We start from the raw sequence: 19,086 nt of genomic DNA, 5'->3' as shown, positions 1-19,086 counted from the left end.
TACTCTCTCTCAAAAAAAAAAAAAAAAAATCTAACTTTGGAACTATCAAAATGTTAAATAAAAATGTAAAAACATAATTAATATGGATGAATAATTTTAGAAACTTGAGATAGGGAAAATTTAGGAGTATGACATGATAGCCAATAACTGTAAAGGAAAAAACATATTTTACTTGGTAAAAATGGAGGAAAAAAATCTATGTAATTTTTAAAAGCTAATAACAAAACAAGAAAAATATTTGGAACACATACAAGAGGAAAAATGGTTCCTATTTATAATGTAAAAAGATTTCTTTAAACAAAAAGGGTAGAAAAATGTAGAAATTATATTATCAAATTCACTAAAGAAGAAACACAAATGGATCAAAAATATATTAGTGGAGTTCAGAGTCATTGATATTCAAAGAATGGCAGATACCATTAAGAAAATGGAATATTTGGGAGTCTGAGTGGCTCACTGGTTGAGTGTCTTCCTTTGGTTCAGGTCGTGATCCTGGGGTCCTGGGATCAAGTCCCATATCAGGGTCCCCACATTTTTAATCATCATGAAACTACTTTAATCTTTATTAGAAACTATTTATCAGAGATCTTAAAAACTGTTCCTCAAATGCCTTTGGACTCAGCCATTGCCGATGTAGACATTTACCCTAAAGAAATAGTCATAAATAGACAAAAAATTATGTATGAGTATGTTACTGGTCTATCGCTCCCCCTCCCTATCCTAGCTTTGGTGAGAATGCTCCATCAATTGGAACGCGTTAACGCTCATTATCTATCATCCCAGGCAATGAAATGTTTTCCCATGTTTTCCAGGCTTCACTATAGATCAATTTCCAAGCTGAATACTGTCTTAATGAAGTTCCTTCCGGGCTTCTCAGTACCTTCAATTTAATTAGACTTTGTGAGACCAACACAATTACTATGTTTAGAAAAATTTGATGACCTGCCAGCTTCTTACCTGAACCCCAACTTTCTTACCTCCACCCCATCAGGCAAAGAGGAGAGACACACGGGGAGGAGTTTTTGCAAATTAGTCATTGCATAAAACTCACCCTGGTGGGCTCCCTCAGTGTTGGGAAGAGCACAGGAGCTGTCAGTCCTCTCCGAAGAGGCAAGGATTCTGGAGCCCATCTCTTTACCCCAGTGCCGGGAGACCTCAAGAACAAATCTGCTTTTCTTTTTCTTCTTGCTACAGGTTAGTCTTATGACATTTACTTCGTACAAGACATGGAGGCTTAATGGAATTTTTACGTTTTTGTTTTATGACATGTAACTGCATGATTAGAAAAATTTCCTGTGTTCTCTATAAGCGATCAAAAGCAAAAGGGTAACTAAGGAGTAGAGAATATTCACAAGACTTCATCCAAAGAGCAACTCATTACCATTTCTAGTGGGGCAGAAAACAGGCTGGGGCCAGCGTCGTCTATACCTATGGAGGGAGATTTGGCCCACTGGGTGTCATTTGGGTTTGTTTCAGGTGAAGGGCTAAAGAGACAGAGGTGACAGGGCACTGGAGTTTAAGGGGAGCTACTGGAGGAGCAAGAGGATATAAACGATCAAGGAGACAATAAGCCTCACTAAGCACAGGTTGTATGGACTAATAGGCTTTTATTGCAATAGTCAGGGAATTTGAATACCCAGGAGAAGAGTATTTGACTTGATATTTCTGACATTTGAAAGGTGATTTTTCAAACAAATGTACATATCGCAGTGAAACATAATAGCTTTGGCATTTAAAAATGAGCACTGAGTATTCGGATTTACTTTTCGAATAAACAACAAATGCAACATTCATTATCCATGTATTTCTGTTGATAGTGATTTCTTTGTTAGTATGCACTCATTTTGCTACTTCGTGATCCAGGGTTCTGGCTGATACTACAATCCTGCTAAGCACTTGAAAAACCTCTGCATTAACTGCTGTACTCAGGAGGATTATTTAGGTACTTGCTGCTGTCATTGGGTAAATTCATTGGTTATTGCCTCTGGATACATTTTCAAGCCGTAGCAACACATCAATGGTACAGGGTTAGGTTAATAAGCCTTAATCTAAAAGAATTTAAGAAGGAACTCCAGATTAAAAAATAGTCTCGTATTTTAATAGCTGCTCTAATCCACTATGATAAAAAAAAAAAACTGTTAACATTGCCGTACAGAATTCGATTCTGTTCCTCCTTCAAAGAGAAATTCATATTAAAGGGGGGAGGTTAAAAAAAAAGGGGGGGGAGATACAGGGAGAAAGTCACCAGATGATAGTTAAGGGGGCCTCTCTTAAGAAAACTCTATTTCCGAGAGAAGGAAAGAAACAAAGAAAAGAAAGAAAAAGAGAGGAAGGAAGGAAGGAAGGAAGGAAGGAAGGAAGGAAGGAAGGAAGGAAGGAAGGAAGGAAGGAAAAAGAAAACTATTCCTTCAGGTTCAGCTGAACAGCAGAGGGTGGAACAACCCTGTAGAGCAGATAGTGTCTTCGGAGGCACTTACAGGTAAGTGGCATCTCTGAGCACCTATTGATACTGTCCATATATTTCCTTTGCTCCATCCTTTGAAAAAGTGCACTGCCTGGTCTGACCTCTAGTACTGATCCTGACTCTGACACTGATGCCTAATACTTCCTCTCCAACCTCATCATCCCCTCTACCCTTTTGGCACCTACTAAAACATGTCCCTTGCTTTTCTTCAAAAATGTCCAGCATGTTTCTGCCTCAGACTGTCTGCTTGGAATTCTCTTTCGGGTCCCCCACCGGCTGCTTAAACATCATGAGGGAGCCCTTCCTTGACCATGTTACAGAAAACAATACCCTGCGTCTACATTCCCCCATAGCCCCTACCCTGCTTCATTTTCCTCCATAGTTGGCATCATCGGCCGGCTTACTACCTACTTACTCCTTTGTTTATTTTCCACCTGTTTTCAAGGCACTATGTCAGATCTATTCACTGCAGTATCTGCCCAACTAGTGTCTGGCACATAGTAGATACCAGTAAATGCTTATTGAATGAATGAATGAATGAATGAATAGCAGAACATTAATCTTTGATATGAAGACAGTTGGACTACTTTTCTAAAGACTATCTACATGGGTAGCTTGCGCTTCGCCCTAAGAAGAGTGTGATGAGTGATATTTACTTGAAGGAAAGCTCTGTGGCAGTTTTCTTCCTGCTCTTGCCACTTCAGACCCTATCACAGGGCCAAAGTAGGGATTCTCTGGCCTAAATCAAAAGTAAACCATGCAAAACAAAACAAAAGTAAACCATGCAGAAGTACCCAATGTGAGTGTTTCAGCAAGCAGATAGTAGTAGCAGAAGGAATTAAAAGTCGGTTTGGGCAAAATCTGTGTATGGAGTGGTGTGTGTGACTTTAGCAGTCAAACCTTTTTTAAAAAAAAATTATTAATTTGACAGAGAAAGAGCACACAAGCAGAGGGAGGGGCAGAGGGAGAGGAAGAAATGGGATCCTAGCTAACCAGGAAGCCAGATGGGGGACTGATCCCTGGAGTGCTGGATCCCAGGACCCTGGGATCATGACCTGAGCCTAAGGCAAGCGTCCCCCCACCACATTTTTGTCTTAGAAGCACTCTACTTTGTACTTGAAAATAATAAAGTCTTGTGTGAGGTAGGGTTTTCTGCTGCTCAGAGAGCCTTCGAATTGGAGAACAGCTTTGAGTAGAACATTTCTCAAATGCATTAGTTAGCAATTTTCAGGGAAAAAAAGAGCTCTGATGATCTTGCATTATAGAAAAAAAATTCCATGACAATAAAAATCTGCTTTTCTACTAATAAATTCCCTGATACAAGACACAATGCCACCAAAAAGAATTGCAGTGATTGGTGCTGGGGTCAGCGGATTGGGTGCCATTAAGATCTGTCTGGAGGAAGGACTGGAGCCCACCTGTTTTGAAGGAAGCCACGACATTGGAGGACTGTGGCGCTACGAGGTACGTTTGAATAGACTACACTTCCACATGTGTGATGACATCTTTTCCATATCAACGAAATAGGAATGCACAGATTTCAGCAGTAACGTATCAACTATTAGTATAATAAGTATTATTTTTTATTGGTGCTTGCACCTGTGCATTGAATCCCAATCTTTGCCTCCCCCAAGGATGATGCTCCAGCTGTCCAGAGTCTAGCTCCCTGAAGGAGAAGCCTGTGCTCACTCTCTGCATTGTCCTCCCCCTGGGGCCGTCTACACCATCCTTACCTGATGGGCTTTCCAACCTGTCCAGAAAGCTGCTCTTGCTGCTGACACCAAAGTGGTCAAAGCAGATGGACTTCCTGGGCTGAATTTTCTTGCTTTCTTGAGGGACTCTAAAAATGTCAAAAATCAATGTCTTTTTAAAACACTTATTCCCCCCCCCCCAAAAAAAATAAAATACTTATCCCTGGCTTCTGTTATTTCTCTCTCTTTTCTTCTCTGCTTTTCCTACCTATATTTTCCCACCTGGCCTCAAAGTGTAGCTGATTGTTCTATTCTCAATCCTCTGGCCTTTTACTTTTTGCAAGTCCCTTAGGATTCTTCCTTAGCATCTTTGGCTTCAGCTACCTCATATATGCTAACACTTGATCTGTAGACTTTTATCTTTGGCCTAATAATATATATATACTAGTAAGGGCAGCTAACACTCACTGTCCCACAGACAAACTCTGACATCTCAAGAGCTTAGCACAATAACAGTTTTTGTCCTTCATCAAGGTCAGATGTGATTAAGTGGTCCTTCTCCAACTTAGTTATATCCCTAGACCACATGGCTCTGTGGCCCCCAACTTTACCATGGGAAGTGGGGAAGAAAGGTAGCAGTACACCAGCTCTTAACTGCCTAGATCTAACCTCGGTGGTGGTGGCTGCCTGCTTTTGCTGACATCTGGGATGTCTTGCCAACACCTGGTTGGTTTTTCAGGTCTTTCATTTTTGTGTGTGAACAGTTCCCTGCATTACATTCCTGGTTTCAAGTATTGAAAGTAGTTTCCATGTTTCTGGTTGGACCTTGAGCAATACAGACACATCTACAGGAAATCTTCTCCAACTTCCAAGCCTGATGTCCAAGCACCCTGTGCACACGGGCACTATTAGTTGTATCACACTGTATGCACTTGTTTATTTCCTGTGTAAGGTTTTTAAAGCATTTTATGTGCATTATTTGGTCTTCATAACAACTCTGTGAGGTAGGCAAGCCCTTATTTGCCAGCTAAAGAAATAGATTAAGAGAAAAGATTTGATGTCAGTTTCCCTTATCCAAGCAAGACAACGATATATCTCAAGGACCACGTCAAAATGCCACAAAATACCACAGCAAGCCATCTAATTTCACTAGTCACGCCCATATTTTTTAAGGTTTCACTTAGGAAAAAATGCTGCTCATATTTGCAGAAACTATTCCTATCAGAAGGGGTGTTTTTAAGATATGTGCACTTCGATACAGTGGCCTTTATTAAACAATGCTCTTCATTTGGAAGAAGAAAACACATACTTTGATCTGTTCTTAAAGTTAATATACCTTAACAGGAATTAGATTCCATATATCCTGGCTTCAAGTTTAGAATATTCATAGTGCATGCATTACTGATTCCTTATGTCACCAATAATATACAAAAGATACAGGAAAAATTGATCTCCCAATTGTGTTTTCTGTGTACATATATTAAAATGATTACATTTTAGGACTATAGTAAATTCTTCTAGGAGAAAACAGCATATTGTAAGTGATAGGGTATTTTTTTTTCTTAGCCTTAAATTAGATATCTAGCTTTCATTCTTTTTTTAAGATTTTTTTATTCATTCATGAGAGACAGAGAGAGAGGCAGAAACATAAGAAGAGGGAGAAGCAGGCTCCTCACAAGGCACCCCATGTGAGACTTGATCCCAGGACCCCCAGATCACGCCTTAAGCGAAAGGCAGACACTCAACCACTGAGCCACCCAGGTGTCCCTCTATTCTTCATTTAAAAAAAAATCAGGAATGGTTGCTAAAGCATATAACAGATATTGTGTGTTGTATGCACTGCTGTTATAACCTGAAAAATGAAGATGATAATGTGCTTCACAGGATTGAATTAGGTAATATATATGATTATATGTATATCATATTACATATAATAATATACATTAGTATATATAATGCCATAATATACTAGTATATAATTATAAAAATATGGTATATTACATATTATATATTATACCATATATACTATTATGTATAATTATAAATATAGTTATAAAAATAATATATTAGATATAATTATAATTATATATATTTAATATATAGCTAAATAATTATATTTTGCATAGAAAATTAGAAAATAGGGGATCTCTGGGTGGCGCAGCGGTTTGGCGCCTGCCTTTGGCCCAGGGCACGATATTGGACACCCGGGATCGAATCCCACGTCGGGCTCCCGGTGCATGGAGCCTGCTTCTCCCTCTGCCTGTGTCTCTGCCTCTCTCTCTCTCTCTCTCTCTCTCTGTGTGACTATCATAAATAAATAAAAAAATAAATAAATAAATTTAAAAAAGAAAATTAGAAAATATAATATAGAATTATAAATTATATAAATATAATTATACATAATTATAAAATTATATATAATCATAAAAATTATATGCATATTTGCAGTATAGAATTTTGTATATGATGTATATTTTATAATTATATATAATTATATATTCCATATATGATATAATTATAAACCATAACACATTGAAAAGCACTAAAATACTATTTCCTGTCTGTATGCATATAGATAAGTAGATAATATATAGAACGATTCTGAAGGATTGAGAGACTGAAACCAGAAGGGTATATATATATATCAAAACATTTAAAGCAATCACCAAGAATGATATTCGTCTCTGTGATTTTTCTATAAAATTCTAACTAACGTGCTGTTGTAATTAGAAAAAAATTTTAAAAGGAAGAATAAAAAGAAAGCCTAATGAACTGACACTCTATTATTTTCTATTCATCACTACAAACAGCGTGGACATCTTGTATACCCTCTGGCTGGGACTCTGACCCCATCAAGCTCTGTCGGCAGAGAGGCAGCCCTATCTTCCTCTGTTTATTTTCATTCTCTGGTATTCTACATACATTTTTCTTCTCATGTCCTTTTCATGTTCTTTCTTCACCTTTTCATATTTTTTCTTTTTGTTGCCCAACAAAACTATTTGCTCTTTTAAACTATTTATGACAAGGTATCTTACCTCTTGGGAAAGTACTGGAAAAGCAACTTTCCTTTCTTTGGAGGAATTCATCCCAGTAACTTCATCACTTGACAATGAAAGGAGTCAACTTTTTTTTAACTGTTACTCTTATATTCTAAAAAACAGGGAATGTCCTTTTTTTCTTGGTAGGAGAAGGCTAAGAGTAGCAGGCCGAGTGTCTATGAATCTGCCACTAGCAACACTTCAAAGGAGATGACAGCCTACAGTGATTACCCGTTTCCCGATCACTTCCCCAACTACTTGCACAATTCTAGAATCATGGAGTACCTCAGGATGTATGTACAACACTTTCACCTACTGAAGCACATCCAGTTTCTGGTGAGTGGGGCAGGGAGCACTCAGCTTGTGCAGAACCTTCTTGGTCGGGTCAAGAGCCAGGCCAGAGTGAAGGGCAGTAATGCACACCTGTTCAGTCTGGGAGGTTATTCTACAGGCATCTCCAGTGAAGTGAGCAGGATCTCCCTCCTCATTTCCTTCAGGAAAAAGTAGGATAGATTGGGTGAAATGCCAGACTGTGCACCTGATGTTGGCTCACCACCAACTACATTTAGAAACACAGCTGGGCACACACTGGCCTACATATCTACTTTTTAAAAGCCTTGGTAAAGGCTCTTGGATGGCTCAGTCAGTTAAGCATCTGACTTCAACTCAGGTCAATCCCAGGGTCCTGAGACTGAGCCCTGCATTGGGCTCCCTGCTCGATGTGAAGCCTGCTTCTCCTTCTCTCTCTGCCCCTCCTTGCCCCCCATTCATGCTCTGTCTCTCAAATAAATGAATAAAATCTTTAAAAACAAAAACAAGCCTCGGTAGGAAACAAGCTTTAAAGAAACTCTTTCAAGAAACCCCAAAGGAGAGTAGTTATAACCAACCTTACTCACTGAGGCCCAAATTTCGGGGACAGGAGGTAATGGGGAATAGAGGCTGCAAGTCCAAGTTTGTCTTATTCCCAGTCAAAGGTGTGCAGCGTGAGGAAGCGCTCCGACTTCTCTTGCACAGGACAGTGGGATGTCATAGTTGAGACTGCAGGAAAGCAGAAATCCTATGTCTTTGATGGGATTATGGTGTGCAGTGGCCTTTACAGCGACCCCTTCTTGCCACTCCAGAACTTTCCAGGTATGTCGCACTGAATGCTAAGGTGATGTGGGGTTTTATCGTTGTTGCTTATCGTTATTTTTGAAGACAATTTGTAACTCTGAAAGCCACCTTATTTTCAAAATAAATATTTTTTTCTGATTATAAAGCAATGCATGCTCTTTCAGGGTCTATGGAAATAAAACAATGTTATAACATTGAAAATTAAAAATTACTAATACTCTATTGCCACAAGTTCTGGGCTATTTTGAGAAAAGTGTTACATTTTTCCAACTGGAAAATAAAATGCAGGAATTGTTTTGTGTTGGTAATAGTTGGAGTGAATACGGGGTACCTGGTGGGTTCATTTGGAAGAACATGGGACTCCTGATCTCGGGGACACGGGTTTGAGCCCCACGTTGAGTGTAGACATTACTTAAATAAGTAAATAAAAACTTTCAAAATAGTTTCGAGTAAATAGTAGAATCAATGGGACAGAAAATAAATTACGATTTAGCTTTATTCCTGAAAGTGTATGTATGTGCATAACATGATGAATATAAATAGCCATGTACACGTCTTACACGCTACTGCAACGCTATTGTTTACTATCTGGGAGCTTAAGCACCTTGCATATGGGGAATAGTGTGGGAATGGTCTACCTGCACAGCATCTCCCTGTTTATCTCTAGGAACGAGATATACACTCAGTCTTCTCAAAAAGGGCTAAACCTGTGACTCCTTTGGATTTCTCAGGAGAGTCTAGACTCCTCTCACTTCCATTGCAACGAGTGTCCGTGTCCCAGTGTATGAGAAGATAGAGAAATTTAAATTGGTCAAGAGAAATCTATTAGCTGGTTAGTTAGTTAGAAATTTAAATATTCCTGTATTCATTCATTCAACATTCATTCAAGGAACACCTATCCAGCACCAGGTGTCCAGAGGCTCAGCAGAGAGCAAAACAGGCAAAACCCCTGTCCCTGAGGAATGTGTGTGCAGTAGATGGACACAGACAAAAATGGGATAAATATGTGAGAGGTGATGACTATGGAAAAGGGAAAGGATATTAGGGATGGGGGTTGTGGTGCAAAATCAGACGGAGCGGCCAGGTAAGGGTTCCAGGAGAAAGGGACATTTGAGCAAATGCCCAAAGGAGTTGAAGACGTGATACAGATATCCAGAGAAAGCTCACTGTGCAAAAGGAAGAGCAGATGCAAAAGCCTGGAGGTGGGAGTGTAGCTCACAGGTCCAGTGTGGTGGGAGTGAAAGAGGTAGGAAGGAGAGATGCCAGAGAGTAGACAGACAATGAGCCATTGTTTGCACTCTGGCTTTGACTTTGAGTGAGGTAAGAGCTGTTAGGAGGCTTTGAGCAGAGGAGAGGCATGCTCTAATCTCTTCAGCTGCTGTGTTCATAGTAGTTGGGGAAGGAGGTGGTAAGGAGGAAATGGAGAGACCAGGGAAGAGGCTCTTGCACTAATGCAGGTGAGAAATGATGGTAGTTTGGACCAGAGGGGTGACAGTGGAGAAATAATGAAGTGCTTGGATCCTGAGTATAGTGTGAACATAGAGATGATAGAATTTGCTGATGGACAGGATGCGAGATGTAATAGAGAGGTGTCGAGGATAGCTCTCATGATGTTGGTCTAAGCAACTGAGTTGCCATTTTCTGAGATAGGCAGACTGCAGGAAGAGCTGATTTTGGTTGTATGAGGGAGAAACATTGAGGAGGCCGCAAGATAATAAGGTTGAAGAGATGTTCATTAAAAATGGGAGAAGGAGGGATGCTTGGGTGGCTCAGCAGTTAAGTGCCTGCCTTCAGCTCAGGGCGTGATCCTGGAATCCTGGGATCGAGTCCCACGTAGGACTTCCTGCATGGAGCCTGGTTCTCCCTCCACCCATGTCTCTGCGTTTCCCTCTCTGTCTCTCTCATGAATAAATAAATAAAATCTTTATAAATAAATAAAATAAAAATAGGAGAAGGTGGGCTGAAATTAAAGATTTTTTGAAAGATTAAAGATATTTAAAGAAGAGCATCAAACCTATTTCTCAAGTCCTATAAAGGAACATTTTAAGGGATCTTTATACCATTCCATTAGCTCATACCATGAGCTAAGTGAAACCATTTCCATTTTACACATTGCAAATGTCACTGGTAGTGAAAAAGCTGAGATTTGTGCCTATGCTTGTTTGACCTCAAAACCCCCCTTTCATTTTTGACCCACAGGGCAAAGGGTTCATTCTGAAAGAGAAGAGAAATATTTTCTCCTGGGGAAAGGAGACAGAGGAAGGATGGATGAACACACAGTAACTTTTAGGTGTTGAGAAACTCACTTAAGATCTTTGTTGTTTCATAAAAATGAGAGGAAAGGTTGTCTTCAGGAAATGAGAGGGATTACAGTGGGACCAAGAGGAGGAGGAAATACTGAAAGAGCCACAGTGAGAAATCTGATGGACTGTCCAACTTGCAAAGATGGAGTTTGGGAAAAATTAGATCCATGCCAGGAGCTCACAAGGACTGATTCCAAAGGAAAGCTGGAGTTTGGGATCAGATTCTGTAGGGAGAAAGGAACATGGCAAGGACTGACCCTCAGTCAGGGCTGACTAGAGTGTCAGTCATTTGCTCCAGCATCACAAGAGGAGCAAATGAAGCCCATATGTGCAGACCCCAGTGTTGTTTAAAAGATGAAATTTTGTAAAATCAACCAGCCTTCATTGGTTTGCCATATGAGGTTTTTGTTTAAGTCAGAGCAGATTTTTAGGCAAAAAATGAAGTTCCTACATTCTAAGTTCATACATTAGCTTCAGATCCTGATGGGTGATGTTGGTGCATTTTTCCCCAGTAGAAGAACAGAGTGAATAGTGCTGGTGGGAAGGGTGTACTGGACCTAGGAAGAGATGGAAACATCTAGACAAGGATGAAGCTTGGGTGGAGAAAGTAAGACAGGAAAATGGGTCTAAGGCAGTTGTTGCAAATAACAAGAATGAAGGATAAGGAAGATGTAGTACTTAAATTAGAGCCAAATTCTTTGAAGATTTGGCAGGGTTTAGGGAAGTAAAAAGGAGGCAGAAATTAGATGTCTGAATGTAAACATGGAACTTACAGTCTAAAACAAAACTGTGTGAGGATTTATTCTAATGATGGGCAGACATTATCCACAGCCCCACATTTGTAGAACAACAAATGAGACGTTTAAATAGGATGGTCTTTGAATTCAACAATAAACTGCAAAAAATAATGTGAAATAATGACCAAGTCTGGAGCAATACTTTCTTGCCCACAGGAATCAAGAGGTTCAAAGGTCAATATATTCACAGCTTGGAATACAAGAATCCAGAGAAATTTCGGGGGAAGAAAATCGTTGTGGTCGGCATTGGAAATTCTGGAACTGATTTGGCAATTGAGCTCAGTCACGTAGCTTCACAGGTTTGGTTCCTAAAATTCTCTTTCCCCGATGTTACCCTGTCCACTGCCCTCTGAGATGTCAGCATTGTGTGAAATATGTGTCAGGTGTACCCACACACTGCTTCAATCCCGATCGTTAATGACCTCTTCACACTTGTTTTCTTGGTAGACATCTTGGCAATACATTTTCTGAAAAGAGAATGGAATAAAAATAAATATTTCAAATTTTAATGACTGCCATATTGCTTATTTTTACCAGAGAGTGTAGGCTTCATCAGCTCAGCCTACAGTTACAAATATGAACCACTTTAAATCCCTTTCCTTTTCCTTTTCACCGACTTGACACTTGATACCTCCCCCAACTGATTCCTTCTGTACTTACATTTCAAGGAATACAGATTAACTAAGTATTCTAAATTCCGTAATATCATAATTGGCAGATGAATGGTGTGTGTGAATTTGTTGATCTCTAGTCTTCCTGCAACATGTTTGTCCAGGATTTGCAATTTAAGAGATGGCAGGCATCAAACACTGCTTTGGAGAAAGGAGAGGAAGGATAGTGAGTGAGATCCAGAGGTAGGCCTGGGGAGCTCTCTGGGACTATAGCAAACAAGTCAGATGTGTAATTTTGTGTGACTCTAATTATCAATCTGTCTTTGAAAACAAGCAAGAGAGTCCTTATCCATTTCTCATGAGCCAAATGAGAGATATCTGTGATTCAAAGACCATCCTATTTAAACGTCTCATTTGTTGTTCTACAAATGTGGGGCTGTGGACCGTGTCTGCCCATCATTAGAATAAATCCTCACACAGTTTTGTTTTAGATTGTATGTTCCATGTTTACATTCAGACATTTGAAAAACTGGGACAGGAAACTCTTAGATTTCAAGGCATCTATTTTTCATTTATTTGCATTCTCTCCTAGGTGTTTCTCAGCACAAGGCGGGGTGCGTGGATTTGGAACCGGGTCTGGGATAACGGAATGCCCGTGGACACTGTTCTCTTCACTCGTTTTAATGCTGTCCTCACCAGATTTTACCCCACATTCTTAATCAACAGATGGGCAGAGAATAAATTAAACGCTCGATTTAACCATGATGTTTATGGTTTGCTACCTCAACACAGGTATGTTCTAGGATTTTTACAGAGTAATTTTGTCTCTGCCTTTAAACCCTGGTATAGTTAAGTATTTTTTCTTTCTTTCTTTCTTTTTATGTTGGTATAATGTAATCCCTATCCACCTATCCACTGTGAAATATAAATGTGGAAGCACATAAAATTGACTGTGTACAGCCTACATAAATTTAATAAATATTTCTGGGTCCCTACTATGATCAAGTAGGTTTCTGGGTACTGGGAGTGGAAGGACAAGGCCAGGTAGAGTGCTAGCTCTTGCTGGGCCTCCTTTCTATTAGGAGAGAAACCAACTAGTCAATACATAATGTAATGACATGGAGCAATATGTGCTATGAAGAAATAGTAAACAGAGTTGGGGAGAGGAATCTTTTTTAGATGAGATAGTTCTGGAATACTCACATGATGAAAAAGCATATGAATGCAGACCTGAAAGATGTGAGGAGGTGAGTCCTGAGAGAATATCTAAGATGAGAATGACATTCTAGGGGCGCCCAGGTGGCTCAGTGGTTGGGCATCTGCCTTTGACTCCGGTCATGACCCAGGGTCCTGGGATCGAGTTCCACATCGGCTTCCCTATAGAGTCTGCTTCTCCCTCTGTCTGTGTCTCTCAAAAATAAATAAATGAAATCTTAAAAAAAAAATAACATTCTTGCAGAAGAAACACCAAGTTCAAAGGCTGGAATGAGCATAATTTATTCAAGGAAGAGCAAGGAACCCAGTGTAGCTTGACTACTAGGAGAGGGCAAGTGGTAGGAAATAAGTTCAGGGATGTAGGCAGAGGCCAGGTCACAGAGGGATTTTTTTAAAAGATTTATTTATTTATATTAGAGAGAGAGCACATGTGGAGGTGGGGGAAGGAGCAGAGTGAGAGAAAGAATTTCAAGCAGACTCCCCACTGAGCACAGAGCCAGACTCAGGGCTTGATCTCACAACCCTGAGATCATAACCTGAGCCAAAATCAAGAGTCACTCAACTGACTGAGCCACCCAAGCACCCTCAGAGGGATTTTTAGGGCTACAGCATGGTCATAGCTTTGGGTTTCATTTTTAGTGAAACAGAAACCCATCAGGATATAACTCTACATTTTAAAAGGATCACTCAGGCTGCTAAGTGGAAGAGAAATTGTGGGAGGTCAGAGGTGGAATCGGAGACCTACTAACAGTATTAAATAATGTCAGTAAAATTTATAAAGATGGTATTTAGGTTCTAAAATAGATGGAAATCAGAACGTGATCTGATTTTCCTGTTCTATTATGAACACTTACACCAACTGCTCTTAACAATCTCTCCCCCAAAAAATTGTTTTAAAGAAGTTAGATATCAATATTACCATTGGTATAACTTTTATTACCACGTTTTGAAATCTTCCCTTTGCATGTAATAAGCATTAAGTAAATGTTATTGGCAGTCTAATAAATACAGAATGTTTATTCAGTAAATAATTCAGAAAAAGTATTGAGTAAAAGAAATCTTTTCTAAAACCAAAATGTAAGTCTTTTTTTCCTTAGCTCAACTAAAAAACATTTGAAGCATTTTCTGAGCTCATTTCTAAAAAGACACATTAATTTTCCTGGATTTTAATTTTTATTCTCCAGATTTCTGAGCCATCAGGCTACTTTCAGTGATGATCTACCCAATCACATAATATCTGGAAGAATTCTGATAAAACCAAATGTGAGAGAGTTCACGGAGACATCTGCCATCTTTGAAGATGGCACAGAAGAGGACCTCGATGTTATCATTTTTGCCACAGGATACACTACTTTCTCTTTCCCCTTTTTGGAAAATAATTCAACAGTTCTGGACAGCCAACGCTCCATGTTTAAATTTGTCTTTCCTCCTCAACTAGAGAAACCATCCCTAGCTTTCATCGGCATCCTCCAGCCAGTGGGAGCCACCATACCCACATCAGAGCTCCAGAGTCGATGGGCTGTCCGCGTATTCAAGGGTATGAGCTGACCTGTGTAGTTAGAGAAGGCCATCGAGATAGTGTGACTTCACAGACATTGTGAAGCTCTTCTGCTGCAAAATATGTCTGAAGTTAACCTTTACAGTATCCAAAATTGTGCCACTTGAGTATTTGTTACTTTAGGGTTTGATAGCTATTTAACCTGTAGGGTTCTGATATGAAAATGAAGATTAAATATATAAATATCTAAGATGAGAATGACATTCTAGGGGCACCCGGGTGGCTCAGTGGTTGGGCATCTGCCTTCGACTCAGGTCATGATCCTAGAGTCCTGGGATCAAGTCCCACATCGGCCTCCCTACAGAGTCTGCTGCTCCCTCTGTCTGTGTCTCTCATGAATAAATAAGTGAAATCTTAAAAAAAAAATAATAACATTCTTGCAGAAGAAACACCAAGTTCAAAGGCTGGAATGAGCATGATTTATTCAAGGAAGAGCAAGGAACCCAGTGTAGCTAGACTACTCGGAGAGGACAAGTGGTAGGAAATAAGTTCAGAGATGTAGGCAGGGGCCAGGTCACAGAGGGATTTTTTTTTTAAAGATTTATTTATTTATATTAGAGAGAGAGCACAAGTGGGGGTGGGGGAGCTATCGTCAAATGACAAGTTATTGGCAAAGAATTCTTTAGAGCACTTCAGGGCAGGATATAGTATAGGAAGTGAGGGCAGTAAGAAGAAAGGTTTCAACCTGAAGCATAGATGGGAAATAATAACTATTCTACTTCCCAATGTTGCTAGAATTATTTTAATGAGCCCAAATTAAAGGGAGCATTTTGCCTGTCTCTCATGTTCAAAATAAAAAGAAGACAGGCAGAGTCACAGAATTATGAATTGTAAATTATGTGAATTATGAGAACTATGACAGAATCACAGAATAACCAGAGGAACACGACAGCACAATTAAAAGAGCAGGAGCTTTGATAAACCCGGGATTAAAACCAAGCTCCTCCATGTACTGACTGCATGATCTTGTCACATTCCCTGACCTCCATAATTTTCTCACTTATAAAAATGGGAATATTTGGGGCACCTGGGTGGCTCAGTTGATGAGCATCTGCCTTTGGCTCAGGGCATGATCCTGGGGTCCCGAGATCAAGTCCTATACCTGCTTCTCCCTCTGCCTGATGTCTCCTATCATTAATTCTAAGGTTGAGAATGAATTGATGAAAACAGATTTAAAACCTACCTTTATGGGAGGCCTGGCTCTTGGTCTCAGGGTTGTGAGTTTGAGGTTGGATGTAGAGTGTGCTTAAAAACAAAATCTTAAAAAAAAAAAGCCCTACCTTTATGAAATTATGTTAATCACATTATAATGATTCTGCTCATTTATTTGTTTCTCCTTTAAAAAGTTCCTGGAACATCAAGTCCCTCATCAGGCTCCCTGCGGGGAGCCTGCTTCTCCCTCTGCCTATGTCTCTGCCTCTCTCTCTGTGTCTCTCATGAATAAATAAATAAAATCTTTAAAGGTCAGCCAGAATGAATGGGTAATGGGACTACACACACACTATTTTGTATCTTGTCAGTTAGAGTATGACTCCTTTCAGTCCATCCTTTTTTGTGGGCTTTGAGGTCTGCTAGTCAAGATGCAAACTCATCAGAGGACATGCTTTTGCATCCGTAAGGCATGTGCACCCAATAAAACAATGAGTGGAGGGCATTCCAGAATAACTCCTGGATCTCTCCCCCACTCTTGTGCTACCTCACTCATGGTGTTCTCTACCAAACTGACTCTACTCAGGGTATTCATTTCTTTTGGAACCTCATCATCTTTCTTTCCTAGGATTGAACAAATTACCTTCGGTGAGTGGCATGATGGATGACATAAGAAAGAAGAGAGAAAAAATTGAAAAAGAGTAAGAAACTTGCTTCTTAGTGAAAGTCAATTGAAAGTGTTTAGGTGGGTGGGATGCCTGGGCAGTTGAGCCTCTGCCTCAGGCTCAGGGCATGATCCTGGAGTCCCTGGATAGAGTCCCGCATCGGGCTCTTGCAGGGAGCCTGCTTCTCCTTCTGCCTGTGTCTCTGCCTCTTTCTGTGTCTCTCATGAATAAATAAATAAAATCTGAAAGAAGAGAAAGAAAGAAAGAAAGAAAGAAAGAAAGAAAGAAAGAAAGAAAGAAAGAAAGAAAGAAAGACGGAAAGAAAGAAAGGAAGAAAGAAAGGAAGAAAGAATGAGTGTTAGGTGGAATTGCTTGCCTATCAAGCATTCTTTATATTTTTCTTTTTTTTAATCTTTTTTTCTTTATATTTTTCTCATCATAGAACCTGAGTCTCTTTGCCTAGATGAGATCTCAAATTATCAACTTCTTCATTTCTTCTTAAGCATAATATAAATGTATGGAATATTTGTGGGAAGAATGGATACAGAATAATTCAACACAGAAACTTTAGAATTGTGTTTAAAATTCATGTAATGCTGGATAAGCATACAATTATAAATTTATGTCATAGCATAGCCTTAGAGGTGCAAAGTGTATAAAAATGTAAGATGAAATGAAGGGTTGTTCACTCTTCTAAGGAGTTGGAAAGATAAATCAATGTGAGAAATGAGTTGGCAAATCATTACAGAATCCAATTAAAATTCTGACATGAAGTCAGAGGCTCGGAGGTTGTACCAAATCTTCTTAATAGAAAATTATTCTCAACCTTTGGGGTTGGAAATAAATTTCTAAAAAACAAATACCTGTTGAGAATCCATCGTGTGAGAGTCACAGCTTGTTCTCTTTGATCAAGGGTTCATCCTAAAAATACTCACTTATGCAGTAGCTGGTTTAAGAAGGTCAGCCAGGGATTGCATTTCAGCAATACCAAAAATCAAATTAATTAGGTCACACATACCTAAATAACTGGCCTGTACAATTCATATTTCCCACCAATTTACCAAAAGGAGATTATATCCTGAATGATAATCAAATGCATGGCCAAAGTACAGAAGATTTCAGGAAAGAATATCATTAATATGACAAAAATCTCCTGAAACCCACCTATCACTATCCAAGACCTTTGGAAGGATTTGAGAGTGAAACATACAGTGTGTGACTGACTATTTTGTTAGAAACCACCAAGAAATTATCAATAGCCATTAATTCTTTTCCCCATAGATTATCCCTCATACAAGATCCACTGATGTTTAGAGGAAATTGTGCTTGGAGGCATGGGAGTTGTCATCGGACTTGAGGTTTTTAATTTTTTTTTCCCTTCTGATTTCAGATTCCTGAATAATCCTCGTGACACATGCAGAGTGCAGTACGTGGATTACATGGATGAAATTGCCTCTGAGATAGGAGTGAAACCCAACCTGCTCTCGCTCTTCCTGTGGGATCCTAAACTGGCTAAGGACATTTTCTTTGGACCATGCACGCCTTACCAGTACCGCCTGCAGGGGCCAGGGAAGTGGGCTGGGGCCCGGAGAGCCATCCTGACCCAGAGAGAGCGGATCATCAAGCCACTGAGGACTCGTACCCTCAGCCATGACCAGCCCCCATACTCTGTGCCATTTTGGCTTAAAAGTATCTGTGCTGTTCTTCTCTTTGTTCTCACTTTAATCATTATTAAAGGATAATCCTATGATCGTTAGTCCATTAGAGTCGAAGAGTGACACACACTAATTAAGAGACAGGCATGTGCAAGTGTTTATCCCTCAGTTCAGACTAGACCAGTACAATAAATTATCTGATAATTCCAAAAATTCTCTTGCGTGAGTATCTTGGCCAAACTGGAGATTTTTCTTCAACAGAGATTTCAAATGAAGTGGCTTGTATGAAACTTTGCTTTGGAAGTGTAAAGTTAATTTCCATAATGTGACAGATGTTCTCCGTTATGCCAAGTTCTCCTAGGCCCTCCCTTTATAGTAAACACATGGTTTGTCAGCTGTTTGCAATTGGCAAATTCTTGATTTTGCATGGAAAGCACAGCCTAGGAAAAAGTATCTCTTCAAACAATCTTGAATAGCTAAGAAGGGACAAAGTCTTCATCAGAAACCTTCTCTTCTAGGGTCACCTTCTATAGAATCATGGATGTGGAGGTAACAGAGTACTTGTGCATGGGTTTATCAGGGATTTTTGAGGGTATTTTAGGAGATGGAGATTGCCACGGAGGAAAAAAGAAAGAATAATATAAGTCAGGAAATGTACATAATTTTGTGTTCTCTTAAAACTATCGAAACATGAATTCTACAGTAAACATACAAAATTCTATAAAAACATGTAGGGGAATGTGAGAGGAAAAAGTTATATATATGTATATGTATATGTATATATATATATATATGGTGAAATGATTACCATAACCATGGTAATTAAC

General features: G+C 39.5%; 2 protein-coding genes across 4 annotated transcripts in view; one reads left to right on the top strand and one right to left on the bottom strand.

The window, feature by feature from the left end:
• Window positions 1-19,086, bottom strand: part of FAM177B (family with sequence similarity 177 member B) — a 69,989-nt gene that overhangs the window by 3,244 nt on the left and 47,659 nt on the right. For all 3 annotated transcript variants that reach the window (XR_007409145.1, XR_007409146.1, XR_007409147.1), the window contains 4 exons: window positions 11,800-11,873; window positions 8,081-8,231; window positions 7,479-7,684; window positions 4,198-4,304 (listed from right to left, as the gene is read on the bottom strand). The gene's annotated coding sequence lies outside the window, so the exon portion shown is untranslated. The remainder of the gene's footprint in view (window positions 1-4,197; window positions 4,305-7,478; window positions 7,685-8,080; window positions 8,232-11,799; window positions 11,874-19,086) is intronic.
• LOC112642836 (flavin-containing monooxygenase 5-like) lies at window positions 3,794-18,360 on the top strand. Its single transcript, XM_049106900.1, has 8 exons — window positions 3,794-3,928; window positions 7,341-7,529; window positions 8,162-8,324; window positions 11,563-11,705; window positions 12,610-12,809; window positions 14,417-14,769; window positions 16,568-16,640; window positions 17,995-18,360. Exons 1-8 carry the CDS (start codon window positions 3,794-3,796, stop codon window positions 18,344-18,346), a joined length of 1,608 nt encoding a protein of 535 aa, XP_048962857.1. The 3' UTR covers window positions 18,347-18,360.

This window comes from Canis lupus, chromosome 38, assembly GCF_003254725.2.
Source record: "Canis lupus dingo isolate Sandy chromosome 38, ASM325472v2, whole genome shotgun sequence".
Classification (NCBI taxonomy): domain Eukaryota; kingdom Metazoa; phylum Chordata; class Mammalia; order Carnivora; family Canidae; genus Canis; species Canis lupus.
This window is presented reverse-complemented; position numbering and strand designations above follow the sequence as displayed.